General features: G+C 41.6%; 1 protein-coding gene and 1 long non-coding RNA gene across 2 annotated transcripts in view; both read right to left on the bottom strand.

The window, feature by feature from the left end:
- XDH (xanthine dehydrogenase) overlaps positions 1 to 14,682 on the bottom strand; it is a 48,529-nt gene extending 33,847 nt beyond the window's left edge. Inside the window, exons 1-6 of the mRNA XM_010393502.4 lie at positions 14,387 to 14,682; positions 6,936 to 6,993; positions 4,420 to 4,516; positions 3,157 to 3,265; positions 1,973 to 2,099; positions 1,103 to 1,164 (exon numbers count right to left, since the gene is read on the bottom strand). Coding sequence (XP_010391804.4) covers positions 1,103 to 1,164; positions 1,973 to 2,099; positions 3,157 to 3,265; positions 4,420 to 4,516; positions 6,936 to 6,993; positions 14,387 to 14,440 — 507 coding nt within the window. The 5' untranslated portion in view covers positions 14,441 to 14,682. The remainder of the gene's footprint in view (positions 1 to 1,102; positions 1,165 to 1,972; positions 2,100 to 3,156; positions 3,266 to 4,419; positions 4,517 to 6,935; positions 6,994 to 14,386) is intronic.
- Positions 14,683 to 15,226: 544 nt separating this feature from the next.
- Positions 15,227 to 15,925, bottom strand: LOC109143793. The gene is made up of 3 exons (XR_002044153.3): positions 15,778 to 15,925; positions 15,535 to 15,674; positions 15,227 to 15,415 (listed from the first exon to the last, which is right to left on the bottom strand). It is a non-coding gene; the product is annotated as an uncharacterized LOC109143793 (long non-coding RNA).
- Positions 15,926 to 16,551: the final 626 nt, after the last annotated feature.

The following is a 16,551-nucleotide window of genomic DNA, read 5'->3' as shown; positions in this document are numbered from 1 at the left end:
CAGGTTCATAAAGTCTTTCAGAAATTCCTCAAAGCCAATTCCTGCCTTCACTACCCAGACTAACTTGATATCTGTTAGCTTATTTTCTCATACCCCTAGTCACACTCTTTTCAACCACATTTAGGGATAGCTGCAACAGCCTTGCTTCCCACCACAGGTCCCAGCAGAACTCCACAGCAGTGACCTCCCTTCACTGCAAAAATATACCATTTTCTCCTACTTGCCATTTCCTGCCTTTTAACCAATCTTTCATCCATACAGAGATCTTCCCTCTTAGCCCATATTGTCCTTAAAAGTTTTTGGTGAGACACTGTGCAAAGCCTGTTGGAAATCCAAGTAGGCTTTTATTAACTGGATCTATCAACAATTTGTAAAGGATCTCACACCTGCTTGTATTCTCTTTCATTGATTGCAATTCTGGATAATAAAATAATAACATGAAATTAATGGGCATCATTGTAAATTCTTTTCTTTTGATATTTAATACCAGTGTAGACCCGGGAGTAGTTGGTAATCACTGAAGTACATAATGATCTACTCTTCTTCACAGCCTCCAGCACTCTTCCAGGTACAAAGGGACTAGAGAAAATTTATGGCAAAACTTCACACCTCACCCAAAGCAGCAGAAGAATTCTGGGCAAGAGCTGTACAACAGTGACTTCAACTTTTTTCCAGAACTATTCCTGCTCTGCAACTGATCTTTCAAGAAAGCAAATTCCTCACCAGATTCCTCCACAGCATGTCCCTAACTGTGCACCATACCTTTACACTTTGTCCACACCAGGGATCAGCTGCAAGCTGTATTATGCAGAGAGGATGAGTTTTTCCAAGACTTATGGAAAAGAGTTATAGAGTCTGATTATCTGTGATCCAAAAAGTGACCATCAGGTGGACTTTATTCAAGTCTACCAGCAAGTGCAGTGAGTAAAGGATTTGGTCTTTCTGAATTATTAATGCATGAATCACATACAAAGAGGTCAAGAGCTGGAGCTGGGTTGTTGGAGCATATGTATTTCCTTCCTCCCCATTTGAGCTCATGGTGTGTTTCAGTAACACAGAAAGACAGCCAACCTTCCAGGTTTTTTTAAAACAGGCCACTTACTTTAGCAAAAGTCCTGTATCCTTCCAGAATGGGTCTGTAGCCTGTACACCGACACAAGTTCCCTGCATTACCAGAGCAAAAGGATAAGGATTTAGTGTCATTTGGCTAAAAAATTCTCTTCTTTTAGAACATTTTATTGTTTCTCACAAAAGCTTGTCAAATCTTGATACAGCTAATGAAAAAACTGGGAGGAGGAAAATTTCATTAGGAACCTTGCAACAAGCCTACCATCCCTTTTTGTTGAAATTTAAATTGAAATTCATTTAGAACAAATTCAATCTGTCTTATTCAGTATTCATTTATCTCAATTGTGTGAGTCTTATCAGTATACCAACTAGTCTGCCTCCTGAATTACACAGAGATTGCTTTCTCCTGCATCATCATTCCTCTCAGCTCACTGCTGGAAGCACAGTAGTGACTCTAACCTCAGCAACAACAGCAGCCTCTCACAGGATTTACACAGTTGGATTCTGCCCCACTCCATCATTGTATGTTGCTGTCTTGGTCCTTGACTTGAGGTTGCCTGACCCACACATTCTCTGTCACCTCTGCAGGCTCTTGTGACAGCAATGAATAAAGAAGGACACTCTTTGAAGCCCCTTAGGGACAGGCCACCTTTTGTTCTGCTGTTAAAATTAGTGGGTTCCTAATGCCAGACTGAGGCCACTTGCCCTTGCTTATGAACTACAATGTTCACTTCATAGCACCTGACTGGTCTCCTAGTGGAAAAGCTACTTCTTAACCTCAACAACAATCATCTATTTTTAACAAAATACATTAAATAAATAATGGTGCACCTCCATCCCACTGGGTGAAGCAGATGTAATAAAAGCAGACCAGGTTGCACCTCTGCAGGGCTGTGTGTTTTACCTTGGAAAGCATCTTCGATGTCCTCCATGTGGGGCTCGGGGTTGTTCCGAAGCAATGTGTACATGGACATGACAATGCCTGGAGTGCAAAAGCCACACTGGGATCCATGACTTTTTGCTATTCTCTCCTGAGAGAAAGTAAAAACTGCCATTAGCCCATAATATCAAGGTGAGCTCATTGTTGTGCTTGTTTCTGTAATATCTCTATTAAAAACAATCTCACGAGAGGAGCTAAGATTATCATAAGATGTTCCTTGATGAGTTGGTCAATTAATCTGTGAGACAGACTTCAAAAAAAAGAGCAGCCTGAAAAGTTTGCATCTAGGCTTCAAATCAAAATGTGACTGAAGGCCACTAGAAGCCTCCAGCGAGATCAGGAGTTCTTTAGATTTACTGTGCTAGGAAGGCTGGGGCTACCTGCTTAGACCTGAGTTTGAATTTCAAAACTTAGCTGTCAGAATCTTCAGGCGAGGGGAGGGAAAAGAAGACAAATAAACGAAGGTCAGACTGGCTGCCATCCAGTCATGCACATGTAACTTATTTTTCACTTTGTTGTTTACTCCTCAGATACTGGCACAAGTCCCACCCACTGGGCAAACCGAGGTGAATCACAGTTTACCTTAAGGGAGCAGAGTCTCTGACAAAGAGAGGCGAGGCTGCATTGTAACACCTGGCCACAAGAGCAAGACTTCATGTTCCCATCACTCTTTCTCACCAAGAATATTTTGGGACTCCAGAAACGTTGCTGAACCAAACCTAACTTCACTACTGTGGGGAGTACTACCTAACTATGCAAGATCAGAAACCAAGGCCATTTGTGGAAGGCCATAGGAGAGCCCAAACCTATCTCAGATTTCCTAGCTCCAGGTCATAATATTGGCTTTCCCCACAACATCAGCCTTCCCAGACCAGGATGTGGACCCATATAGCCATGTAGCCCTAGAACAAAAGCACTGGCAATTCAGCCAGGATAGCACCAGTTAACTTGTTAGGCACATAACAGAGCTGCAGCCTTGGCCCAGGAGTTTGATTCTGTCACTTAGCCATTCCTGAAAGTACGGATTGCTCAGAGTCAGCCTCGTGGATTTAGCATTATGGTGGAGGTCCCAGTGCCCTGAGACAGGTTTAATTAACATATGAAAACGTGCATAGAGGGTTTGAAAGTTACCAGTATTAATAGCTTACCTGGGCCGGGTGCAGCCTGGATTTTGTGTTTCCTATGCCTTCAACAGTAGTTACAGCTACGTGATGCAGGGCACAGACAGGGAAGAGACAAGCATTGGCAGTATGGTGGCTAAAATAGTAAATTAAGGTCATTTCATCTGACAGTGCTGCTCAGCAAAGGGAAAAGGGAACTGGAGCACTGAAGAGTACTTGGAAGCTACAGCGGTGGACACAATAGGAGCACTTAAATAGATGTGATATAAGTGTTAGTTACAAGCCAAATCCTATAGCACCTGGTCATCCGAAGCTCTCATCAACTTCACTTGAAGTTTGAAATGGGCATACATCATAGGTTTTCACCTAGAAATAACAACTTTAAACATCCTTGTTGCACATTAAGCTACAGAACTCCTATAGGTAATTTATAGGGGCAGACTACAAATACCAAGATGCTGTACAGCTGGACACTTGCAAAGTTACATAAGAACCTGGAGTTCTCAGCCTTTTACCTAGAAAGCTGTTTCTAGATGGTTAACATGGGGAAAAAGTCTAGACTGAAGGTAAAAGAGAATAATGTTCCCAAAACTCTTACAAGAACTAGCTATTTCATCTCATTTCTATCAAGACAGAATAATGACCCTAAAGATATCCTATTCATGGCCATGTAGTTGAGCAGAACCACTCAGTTAGATGATCCAAGTTAAAGCATCTCCAAGAATTATTCCAAATATATGAAAGATTTCAGCGCTTTCTATTCCCCACAGTAAAAATAAACTGGGCCCTGTCTCTCTGTCTCATCCTCTCTCCCTTCCCAATTTTGTTTGATTCCATTGATTCCCCTTTCAATAAATTAAAGTGAGAACAGGAGGAAATTTTGTCTCAGGAAATAACTCTGAAGGTTACAATACAAGTAGAGAAAGAAGTTAATATCTGCTGGCGTACAGAAACCAGATGATTGTCACAATACAATAACAATGAAGATTTTATGATTTTATCACAGGAATCATTATTTGGATTCTCACAGGAAAAAGTTACATTAGAATCAGTGCAGGTATTGCAGGGCACAAAGAAATAGTTCCCTATCAGCATTGTGCAATGCTCTAAGAAAAGTACTTTCTTATCTTAGCCTTCTGAGCTTACGTTCTGAAAGTGAAAAACTATGTTCTGGCAGAAACATTCATTATATAACTTTTTTTTTTTAATAGCACCATGTCTGGTATGTCAAGAACCTGGATCTGTCCCCATTTTATTTCTCAGTTGCAGAGTTCAGATTGCAAAGGATACAGGATTTTCTTCCGAAAGGGGTCATACTTGGATATCATAACAGTGCAAGCACCACATCCACCTTCTCCACAGCCTAGTTTGGTTCCACACAGGCCCACTGAGAGAACAGGAATTAAGGAAAACTCGAAAAGTGTTGGCAGAAACCTGCTCAAGTTATCAATCAAGGCTGAGCAAAAAGTTCTTGCTGGAAACAAAGCACTCATTTCTTCTGCTTTATAATTTAACATAAGCAAAGTTTCAAAAGCTGACATGTGAGTATTGAGATCAGCACCCAAAATCCTAATAAGGACACAGCCCACACTACAATAGACTCTCAGAAATAGACAAAAAAATATCCTGAACTCCGACAGTTCCCACTTCCCATTACTTAGAAAAGGAAATTATATAAGAGAGATAAAGCACTGGTAATTGCTGAGCAGTTGTTCAGGCATGCAGCCACATCCCTGAGCCATGCAGCAGCATCTCCTTCAGCACCTCTCACTGGTGGGCTTGACTTCTTCCTACACCTGGTGGCTCCTACCACCCAGAAGGCTCCCAGGCAGGGCAGTCACTCAGGGCTACAAGTTCCACAGTTTAGCACTGACTGGGAGCTGCATTTGAACTGCTCACGAACTACCTGCATCTCAAAAGCCATGGTCTGGCCACCCCCTTTATGATGGCTTGCCAGTTGCGGGGGACAAAACCAGCCAAGTACACTCCCCAGGAGCCTGGATCCCATAAAACCATAGGAGAGAGACACTGAGAGCCAGAGCTGGTGGAGATGTACAGAACCACTGCACAGACACCTGGTGGCTCACAGAGCGTATGGCCTGGCCTAAGCAGATTCCTCCACAGACTGCTGAGCTCATGGCCACGCTTTACAATGAGGAGTTAAATCAAATGTGCTGCAAAGGAAGTTCAGGAGAGAATTCCTTGAGTCACTTCTGCTTAGGTTCCTTCACTTACCAGAAGGTAATTAGACACTATTCTGTACTGCAAAGAGGATTGGCCAATGTTGAGAGACTTTTGGTGGATTTAAAAACTGCTGATTTTATTGGCAATGGACAATGGACTGAGTTGAGACAACAAGTGCCTTTCCCTGTATCACAGCACCTTTGGAAAAGCAACAGGCACTGTGATACAGGGAACTCAATTCATCCTCTACTTCACTGCAAACGTTGTGGAACTGACCATTTCTAGAGAGTCATAGAAATCACAGAATCATTTAGGTTGGAAAAGACCTCTAAGATCACCAAGTCTAACCATAAACATAATGCTGCCAAGTCCACCACTAAGCCGTGTGTTTAATGCAAACCTAATGCTGCCAAGCCCACAACTAAATCATGTCCTTAAAGGCACCTTTGCTTTTCATACAATCATGTGCCCCCTTGAGCAGAAATACAGCTTTCTTATGCCATCCAGTGTTTCCCTTGATGACAGTGCTAACCTGCCCCAATAAAACATGTTTCTCCAAGTATTTGTCTGACCCTAATCAGATATCTACAAAGTAAGTTCACCAGAATGCTCATGTAGAAGATCAGTAGGTTTTGAAGAGCTCAGATTCTCTCTTTACAAAGCTATTTGCATTAGATATCAACAAGCTTAGACATAAAAGTTCGAGCGGTAAGACAGGCACACCTGGGCACAAGAGTCCTGCCACTTACATTTCCTCTTGACCTTTGTCCATCTGTGGTAAATCAGATATATAGGGCTGTTGATAGTTCTGCTGGAAACCTCAAAGAGGAGTGTGATTCATATCCCTGCACTTCCTTCAGCTCCCAGACAAATGGAATGCAGCAGCATGGTAGGGATACACCAGCACAGCTGTGAACAGTTTGGCACATGTACACACCCAGGTGGCCAGACAAAAACTCAGAAAACAGGGAATGACACTACCTACGGAAGCAGACCTGGTACAGCCAGCCTGGCCATCACAGTAATAGCTACCCAGCTCCTGAAGCTGTACTGACTCACGTGTTGCTCGGTTTCAAACAGGGCTGAAACGTGACCGCTTGTATCTGCTTATGTAAACAGGCCCACGGTAAGTGGGGGGAACCCCTGCCCCTGAGCCTGCCTCCCTGGGCCATCTGATAAACAGCACAGAATTATCAAGTTATGGGATACTAGCTAGCCAGTAACATCCAAATCATTGGATGATACAAACAGGATCTCAAGAGGCTGTGATGTTCTGGCCAGAAAATTCTTTACGGTTTGTGCGGAACAAACTTAAATTTCCTTCAGTTTTATTGCCATCTCATTATTGCTTCCTTTCCATCATATTATATTTCTGAGAAATTAAATTTTTTTCCTCTGAAGTGTTAATAAATCATTTTAAGTATATTATTTAAAATTTGTTATCGTTGAAGCTGGAATAGCAGCTGTAATCTTTGCCAGCAAGAAATACCAGACAATGCAAAGCACTCCCTCTTACACTCTGTTCAAAAACTCTGCCCAGTACTCAAGTGACAGAACAGTAAACAATTATGAAATGCTGTAGGCATTTAAAGCCTTTTGCAGTTTCTTCTGACACTGGATACATTTTCTTCGTAGATAAGTTAGCAGGGTCGTTTCTGGGTCCACATCTTTTTCCACCACCTGCAAGAAGGAAAAGATATTGTTAAACATGAAATGTTTTACAACACAGATAAGTGAGTTGAAAGGGGAAAGTTTGGTCTTTCTGCAACTTCTTTTCCAAGGCAGGGAGCAAAATCACTGATAGTTTCAGCAACGTTGGTCATGTATCCAGACACAATGTTTCCTTGAATTTATTGTGTCAGAGGAAAGTATATGCATTATATACATCAGAGTTTTGCAGTCATGGCACACTGAGGCAAATCTAAAACAACCCTTCACCAAAAATAGCAAACAGAATTAGTAGTGAGCAGAGAAAAAACTGTGTTTTGTACTCAAATCTTGGGTTCCTGACATGTCCCAAATGGTGTCTTATCTTTTCTAACCCCTGAATAACTGAACTCTGTCCTTTCTTCTTACTATTAGAAGGGGCAGAGAAAATGAGCAGATAAACAGAATGACAGAAAGGGCATCAGTAACAGGCTTTGCAGAGAAAAATACCCAACAGTGGAAACTGTAATGTGACAACATGGGCGCTGCAGGATGGACAGCAAGAACCAATTCTCTTTGAAGTTACTCCTTTCTTTGCAACATTAAATCAATCTGTATTATATTAGTAGCCATCCCAAATGCAGGAATATGAAATTCCAAGCAAGGAGAAAGCTTTGCTGCACATTTTGAGGCAGCTCCCACCTACTATTAGTAAACAACAAAATGAGTAGTTATTCATTAGACATAAAATAACCATTAGAGATTTTACTTCAACCTCTGCTCAGTGGTCAGAAACCAAAGTTCTGCCCTCGCCTCCAAATGGTCACAGGGCTTGTCTTCCCCTTCTTCTGTTATTAATAAAGTGTCAAGAAACTTTTCCAAATTCACTGTGTGCCAGAATGTAATCATGTTCCTGGATCTTATTCGTACAATAGTTACAGTTTATTTAAATTAATCACTCCCAGTTTGAAGGGCAAATTGAAACAGGGGTCATTTGTACAAGCATTTTTTAATTTTTTTTATTGATAAGAAACATTCATAACCTCTGTACTGCTTCAGTTTTATCCTCTTGACACGTGACAGGGTTATTCTAAAGAGACAACATCGATACAAAAATGCTGCTAGCAAGGATTTTCTTGCTATTTTCTAAGTCTGTGAGAGACTTTTCTCTCTCACAGAAGAGGTAGTAGAGTTATGTAAACACCCAAGCCACCTGCAACCTTGAAAAGACTTGTTTATGGTATAGTAGAAAAATATTTTGACAATGGATGTTTTAGGATTTTAGCCAATCACCCCAAGGGGTGGCTGATCCTTTGTCCAATTAGACTATGAAGAAAGAAGTCTATAAAAGAGTTTGTAAAATAATTAAATAAATCAATCTGGTTGCACAATTCCTGCTGCTGGATCTTCTCTCCTCGTCCCTACGGCTGCGGAACACGGTGATACACCCTAGGGCATTTTAATAAGACAAGGTTCATACTTCCTGTTTGAGTTCACCTTGTTAGAACTAACTGATAAAATTGCTGCTACAAAACCCAACTGGTCACTTTTTGTACATCTCATTCCTGCACTGGGGATGATCTACTGGAAAAAAAGAGTCCATTCTAGTTTGGGAATGTCATACTGTAGATCATGCAGCATTCATTGCTGCTATTCAGAGCAGAGTGCCCCTGTTCCCTCACCTCCTGGATGCATAGAAACAAATAAAAGCATGCAGTGGCTCTTCCATGACCATCTGGTTCAGAGTAAGCCCATACATCCCTCTGCAGCAGTTTGGCAAACAGGCAGACATGAGTAGGAAATTCCAAACATCCCTGTGACTGCGAGTGGACAAATGGCCTTTCAGAGCCATTCCACAAGCACAGAGCCTTTCCCAGCAATTCCCACTGTCACTGTCACACTGAGTTTCTTCCTCACGTCTGTGCCAATGGCCATTGCAAACCCTTCCAAAGCAACTTCCAAGATAGCCAGGCAAAGAGAAAAAAACTTCAGAACAGTTAAAGACTATTCTGTGCTTATATCAAAGAAAACGCCTCAAGAGGTTTTCTTGAAAGAGTCCAAGAAGCGCTCTTTTATGTAGTCAAACCAAGCAATTAAAAGTTTGGCCCACGGGCTTCTTTTTAGGAAGTAGGAAATAAAAGACAGGCCTAGTCCTTAATTTTTCATTTAACCACTCATTTCCATGCACTTTCAGTAAAGTAAAAATGTGTCAAGTCCCAAAGTCAAAGCTTTGCTCAACTTAATCAGAAAGTGTCTCCCACCACATCCCAAACAATGCACACCCTTACACTTTTCAAGCCAACAGCCCAGGATTGCTACTTCAGTCACTTCAAACTACTCCACTGGAGCTGTGTATCTGCAGTTCTGGCAGAGACTAGGGATCAGAGGGAGATAATGGGTAAGAATTTGGAGAACATTCTGGATTAACACAAATCTCACACATCAGAGATCAAGAAGCCATTTCTCTTCACTTCAGATCCCTGGTGGGAGGATGCTTATTGATGAGTCTCCCTTGCTGGGCACAGAGTAAGAATTTTTTGCTGTTCTTGCCTTTTGCTCGTTGTCGTTGATGCTGGTTTGTCCTCCAACTTATCATTCCTCCAGTGGTTTGTTGCAATCCCCTGCTGTGATTTGTTCTTAAAATATTTTAAAACCCTGTGGGTGAGGATAACATGTCTTGTCTGATGCCCAGTACAATGTGATTCACAGCTCAATATCACAGTTCTTGCTCACCTCCCCCAGTGTCCTTGTACAGAAGGAAACTGAAATCCACCCATTGCCTTCTGTGGTTGTAGGATCAGACAACTTAGATACCGCAGTTAAAGAAATGTTTCCTTTTTGGTAAGTTACTGGGTTTTAGTATTTGGTATTTTGTTTTGTTTTGTTTTTTTTAAATCAAATGTCATATTACAGGTATATTGGATTGACAGCCACATTTTGAGATTCAAAACTGGATTTTACTGCATTTGGTAGCTTAATTATTAATCAAATGCAGAAAGAAACATTGTTGAAAATGTTAGGATGGCACAGACAGTCAAATGACTCTCAACAAATTTGCTCTGTAGTGCTGTGTTTGTACTACGTGTCTATTTGCCTACTGATCCTTAAATACTCAGATCCACCTCAGCAGGGAGCCCAGCCTGGCCCTGCAGCTCTTTGTGCTGTTAAGTACCATACAGAAGAGGCTCTGGAGCAGTACTTTACACCTTTAGAGCCCATGGACTTGTCCAGAGAGATGTTGAGCTCACTTCCCTGTAATTTCATGTACAAAACTTCAATCTCAATAAATATTTTGTTTTCTGGCTTCTCTACCCACCTTTCAATAATTAAGATAACATTGCCCTTACAACATAAGCATCATATTTTAATTATTATTCCCAGAAAGTTAGAGATTTTTCCATTTAAAGGAACAGTAGCTGAACGAGGTAAATAGAGGAACAGAAAGAAAGAGAAAACAAACTTTCCTAGTTTACCAAACAACATGCTAAGCTTTCCATCAGTTGGGGCCTATAAATGAGAAGCAGATGCTTTCCTGAAGGACAAGCTCCCATTCAATCACTAGTCCCCAGTCACTCAACAAGTTGCAAGAAGAGAAAGTGAAAGGTTTTAACCAGACTGTCACACAGCAAGTCAGACCAGTTGCATGTAAAGGTCCCCTAGGACCTTAAAATCTGTGAATGTGTTATTCCTGAAGTCAATGAAAGATTTCAAATGCATTTACTAGGAAAAAGGATTAGAACACAGATGAACAAACTGAATATAACCACACAATGTAAATCTGCTATTGGTCATGAGAACATTTTGTTCTGCTTTAAACCAGCACACTGAAAGCTCGTAAGTCACTGTTTATGTAGAACCCAGAGGGTCCCAAAGCTCAAAAAATCCTGTCTTTTACTGGTCCCATCTGCAATCAAACATCTACAGACTTTGGAAGAGGTAAGAGGTCTGCTGTGGCTTCTAGCATAGATCCTCCCTCAGCATTCAGAATAGAAATAGAAATATTCACTCCACATGCTTAAACTAAAATTACATGCTACATACGCATGAGACAGACTTGTCAGCCGAGGGAAAAAAGATTGCCACTATTAGCTTTCAATTGAGCATGCTGATTTGCATTCTAGTCTAGGCAGACTATTAAGATAACTTTGAGTTAGTAGTGTGCCAAGCTTTATGCCCAGTGAAGGAAACAGGTGGTTAAAATAAAAAGTCCTGAATGTGAAGTATGCTCAGCTGTTCCAAGGAGATGTTTTCTTGACAACAGTGCAGACTGGGCTAATGCAAGAGAGAAAAATTTGCTGCAGTCCATGTCCCTATCTTACAAACCACCTCTTATCACATGGTTTTGTACAGTGACAGAATATCAGCAGCTCATTAGCAAGGTCAAGCGGCCATGAATTCACACAGCAGTAACCTTTCCCACTGGCCACACTGCCACATTCTTTGCAGTGAATCAACTGGAATATTTCGTCAGGGCCCCAGATGGATAGAGCCATATCCTAACTTAGAATCACAGAGTATACTGACTTGGAAGGGACCCACTAAAACCATCAAAGCTCAGCTCCTGGCCCTGCACAGAACAGCCCAAGGGTCACACCATGTGCCTGAAAGCATGGTGTGAAAGTCCAAATATTTCCTGAACTCTGTCAGGCTGGTGCTGTGACCACTGCCCTGGGGAGCCTGTTCCAGTACCCAGCCACCCTCTGGGTGAAAAACTTTTCCCTAATATCCAACCTAAACCTCCCCTGATGTAGCTTCATGCTGTTTCCTCAGGTCCTGCCACTGGTCACCAGAGGGAAGATATGAATGCCTGCCTCTCCACTTCCCCTCTTGCTACCTGCTATTCCAGAATTGCCCAGGCACTTCCCACCACTCTTTCCATCACATAACCTTTCACGTGCAGCAATGTCCCAACAAATTGCCACAGATGAGATTGCCCTACGAGTTCAATTCTCTCTCTTAAACCTGCATTTGGTGGGGGGGTTGTAACTTCAGCCACTTTAGCAACACACTCAAAAAAGGGAATAGAAAAACAAAGCCACTGGAGGCTCTAGGTAGAGCAAGTGAAACCTGCTCCTTCACTAGCACTGCCTGATCCATGAGGCAGTAGGAAAGGATGCTGAGAGAGCTTTGACATTTAAATGAGTTGGTACCGTTGGTAATATTAATCGTCCCTTGGTGGTTCTTTTTAGCCAAGCTGCCAAGATCACACTGTGATAAACCCCTTTACACATGCACACAGTCATCTCTGAGAGATGGCTTTTGTAAACAGAAACAGCAGTTCCATAAAAATTGCTGAAATGCACCAAGGCCAGCGTCACTCACAGCAGGTTCATTATCTGCAGGACACAGCAAGGACAGACAGAAGATCCTAAATGAACAGGTTGTTTTCTGCTGATGGCCTTCAGGGCCTAGGCTCCTCTTTCTCTCTTCCTCTGCCTCACCCCACGTGCATAAAAGAGAGGCCCATAGGGCCAGCCCTGGGCTTTGACTAATGGACATTTTCATGTGTTAGCCAAAAGTTTTCTCCAGGAAGAAGGACTTTTCTACCAGTTTACACAGAGCAGTGCTCTTGTAATACCTGAGCACCAGCCAGTGCTGAAGCACCACTTGTAACTGCATGTAGGAATTTGTTTATAAACTCTTCATACCTGCCATGAGTAGCATATTGGTTTTGAACCTTAGCTGATCTGGCACCAGCACTACAATTCTCTTTCATTAGGGCACACCAGAAAAAAACCCAAACAAGACAGGACACTCGGCTGTATCAGGGTCTGCATTGCCCAACACATTTGTGGGAACCTCCTACTGCAAGATCCAAAGAGCTCCAAGTTCACCCTCTACAAACTGAGGTTCACAAAGGAGGAATCTCACCAAAACTTCACAGAGCAAGAAGACAACAAGTTAATGGTGCACCACCGGTGCCCACCATAGCAGAAAATTCATCACATAAAATTCACAGACCACTCTGTGCCATGATTTCAATTACCAGATGCAATTATCTAGTTACAATTAACTTGGACCTTCAAGTTTTCATCTCCCTCCAGAAACAATGAACAGCTGATACGTCAATTAACCCATATGAACCACTGCTAATCTGTGTGAGCAAAGCTTCAGTTGTTACCTTTCTCTGTAAAACCTCAGAACCAAGCCTGGGCTCTACACCAGTATTACATTCAACAGATCTATGACTAACTTTTACTGCATACTAGATAAACTTCATTCTTCAGTAAACTGTTGATACTTCAATAAAATAAAGCATTGATATCAAATCCACTAGGACCTTGGAAAGTTCTAATTCCAATCCAGTTTGGGATCCAAATTCACAACTAAAACCCCTAATTGTAGCCACACTCTCATCCACATTTACACTTGATTAAACCAGAATGAAAGACCAACAAAAGCAAAATGGATAGTAATTCTGTGCCAGTCTGTAAGGCATGGCACAGAGCTTTTTAACCGAGAGTATTGTATGATCCCTCAAGGGATTAAAAAATTAATTGTCTAGCACAAACTTAGTGCAGCATGGTTTACCCCTAAGCACAGGGAAGGTTTGCAAACACTCGGCTCAACGCAGGTGGCTATGCAACTCTCTCCTCTCCCCAGGTTTCCCAGCAGGAAGCTGCTTTGGCACAAGTTTCCTTGTCCAAGTATCTAGGCAAGGGGAAGGTGGTAGGGCAATATTAGCTCTGAGCTGAGCTCAGAAACAGAATTAACTTGGTAGCCACTGGTCAAAGAAAGAGTCAGCTTTGACTTGTTACAAGCTTTTGAAGAGGCAAGGCTGCACTGATAGCCAGGCAAAGTCCAAAGTGAGGAAAGGGGGCTCTGGGACAAACTGTCCAAATGTGTCCATCACGTGCAATGAGCACCCCAGCCTCCTGTGAGACACAGTCACTTCTTAGGCTATTGTCAGGAATCAGTATCAGTTAAAGGGCTTTGATTCTGAAGAGTTTTCTAGCTTCTTAAATAGAAATGGAATAACCATTTTTCTAAATCCCTTTCAAAAACCAGATGTCAGAATTACTTACTGAACATATGAATTTTATATGGATGCTTAGATTTGAATTAAATTTTCCAGATCTGTTGTAATTACTGAAATTATTTCTAGTAGAAATGCCTGTATTAAGCAGTGCACACTTATTTATAAGTAGTTACCTCAGAACTGTAGTAAATTATTGCCAACAAATCTAAATTCTAAAAGAAACATTATGTAATTGAGTTACTCTCAGAATAATTCACAAGGTAAAGTCAAAGAAAAGAAAAAGCCACTTAGCAAAGCAATATGTAGTCTTCGCAATTTGATATCTAAAAGCCATGGAATTTGTGTTCGTATCAGAAAACTTCAGAGGAGGAAAAAGAAAACTAGAAAAGTAAGTAATCAAGCCACAATCCAGGAGCAAGCTGGACAGAAAGCTGGGATCTTCCTTACCTTTTTACCATTCACAAAGAAAACAAGTTCATCCCCTGCCTTGTTTGGAGCCATCCTGCACACCTTCCAAATTTCACTCAAACAGGGCCGCAGACCACCCTTGTGAGAGCAGCCCTACACCCCACAGCGGAGTGAGCACCAGCCACACCACAAGTAATATGAGTCTGCCTCAACAATGTTTGACTTTATTTCTACATCAGTGCCCTGTGAAACCCCATATTATATAAGAGGCAATGAAGGGGCGTGCCAGTTGCGTTTGGTTGGTGCTTCTGCAGCCCTAATGACAGAAAGGCAGCAGGAACGAGCAGAGTGACTCGCCCCCTTTTATATAGCAGTGGCTCACAATTCAGCTGCATTCCCTTTAGGTTACCCTGCCAGGCTTGGGGCACTCGCCGTGCACCACTGACACGGCTGCTAGCAGGGAATTCACAGGATTTTGCAATGCAATGCAAACTTTGGAGCGGGGGGGGGGGTTGTTCTCCCAGCTATTCCTCACAAATATTGACAAGAAAAAGCTGTTTCCCTTGTTCTGTGCACAGCCATCCACCTGGCATTCACCACACAGAGGTCTCTAATGACGGCACCTGCTTATTTAAAAAGCTCCTTGATATGTGCACATCTGCTGGTAGACTGACTGCAAGATTATTTCACTACTTTTCCTCACAGTTTTAAAGCTACAGTACCCTCTACCTGGGAGGACATAATTTAAACAGGTATGTGTTTGTCCACGTAAAAGCAATTCTAGAGAACTGGCACTCTGATCCAGCACCTCTTTTGAGGTGCTGGGCTAAGACCATAATGTTTACACTGGGCTCTTAAAGCATTTGGTCTTACCTTTTCTGGCTTAAGCCTCACATCCTGGTTCCTAGGTACATGTTGCCAGTAAAACACAGAGGAAAACCAAGGACTTTTTGCCTTCCATTTCCCTGGTGGTGGTTTCTTCTGGCTTCTCCATTACACAACCACATATTTTGCGTGAAGTCTTCCTGCTTTTTCTTCCAAAGGTGTTGCAGATTCCTCCACAGGCCCCTGCATATGGCATGCATTGGTTTCATGAACAAGATATGTAAACCCTCTAGCCCTAGTTTAAAATTCCACCACAAAACAGCAGAGTTCCAAAGTCTTGTGGAAGTTTCCTAGCACTGTACCTTATCCTGTCTGCTCCATTCTGATTCTTGTGATTTTGCTTTCCTTCTTCAGTTTCAATTAGTTTTGATTAGGTTTTTTTATTATTTTTTTACAATCCCTGGGAAAGCACCATATCAAAGTCTTCTTCTCAGGAACCTCCCTGAATAATTCATGAAACAACAAAACCTAATTAAATTACAATTTTCAGAAACAGTCTTCCCTTAAGTATTGTGGAAACATTTCACAGTGAATACAATACATACATTATTTTTACCAGCTTTTTTCTTCTGACTCATTTATTCTGTTTCCCAGTCTAAACCCTAGAAAAGCTACTTTATAACAACTGTCAAACACTGTTTCAGCACTTCTTTACAGGCATTTCAGCTTGCTAAAAGCAGAGTTCACAGCAAACTTGTGCTTAACACCAGCTGCCTTAATCTCCGTTTGCAGTGAAGCTGTGCATAGCTGAACCCGTGCTGACACCTATTGTCTGGCACCTCCCACTTCGCAGTATCAAAGTACTGGAAAAACACTTTTCTCCAAGTAATCTTCAGCTCTGTTGCTTTATATTTATGTGCAAAATTTACACAAGCACTACCCTCACGTAGCAAGCTTCAATCTCAAAATTAGTGTACGCAAGCTTAGTACTCATTAATAGTTTTGTAATATTTTAAATAACAGTTATTACTCATAACCACAAGTAACGTGTTATTACAGCAATCTTAAAGCAACCAGCCATTAAAGCATTAACACCAAAATCAAACTTGTTTAGTTTCCTAATCTGTGTTTTCCATAATGCATGATGCAGTTCTTAGGTTTAAAGAACACTTGCAATCATGTCATCTCTTTTTTAAGGAAACCCATACTCAAATTTTTGCCTAGGCTCGGTGATTAATATTAAAGGTAAACAATCCCTTTCTGCTAAATCAGTAAACAGCACCTTATGATATTCCATCACAGGAATTTGATCCATCAACCTATTGATTTATGATCCCTCAACCTATTATATACATAAGACAAAAATAAAGATAAAAACA

This window comes from Corvus cornix, chromosome 3 (assembly GCF_000738735.6).
Source record: "Corvus cornix cornix isolate S_Up_H32 chromosome 3, ASM73873v5, whole genome shotgun sequence".
NCBI classification, from domain to species: domain Eukaryota; kingdom Metazoa; phylum Chordata; class Aves; order Passeriformes; family Corvidae; genus Corvus; species Corvus cornix.
This window is presented reverse-complemented; position numbering and strand designations above follow the sequence as displayed.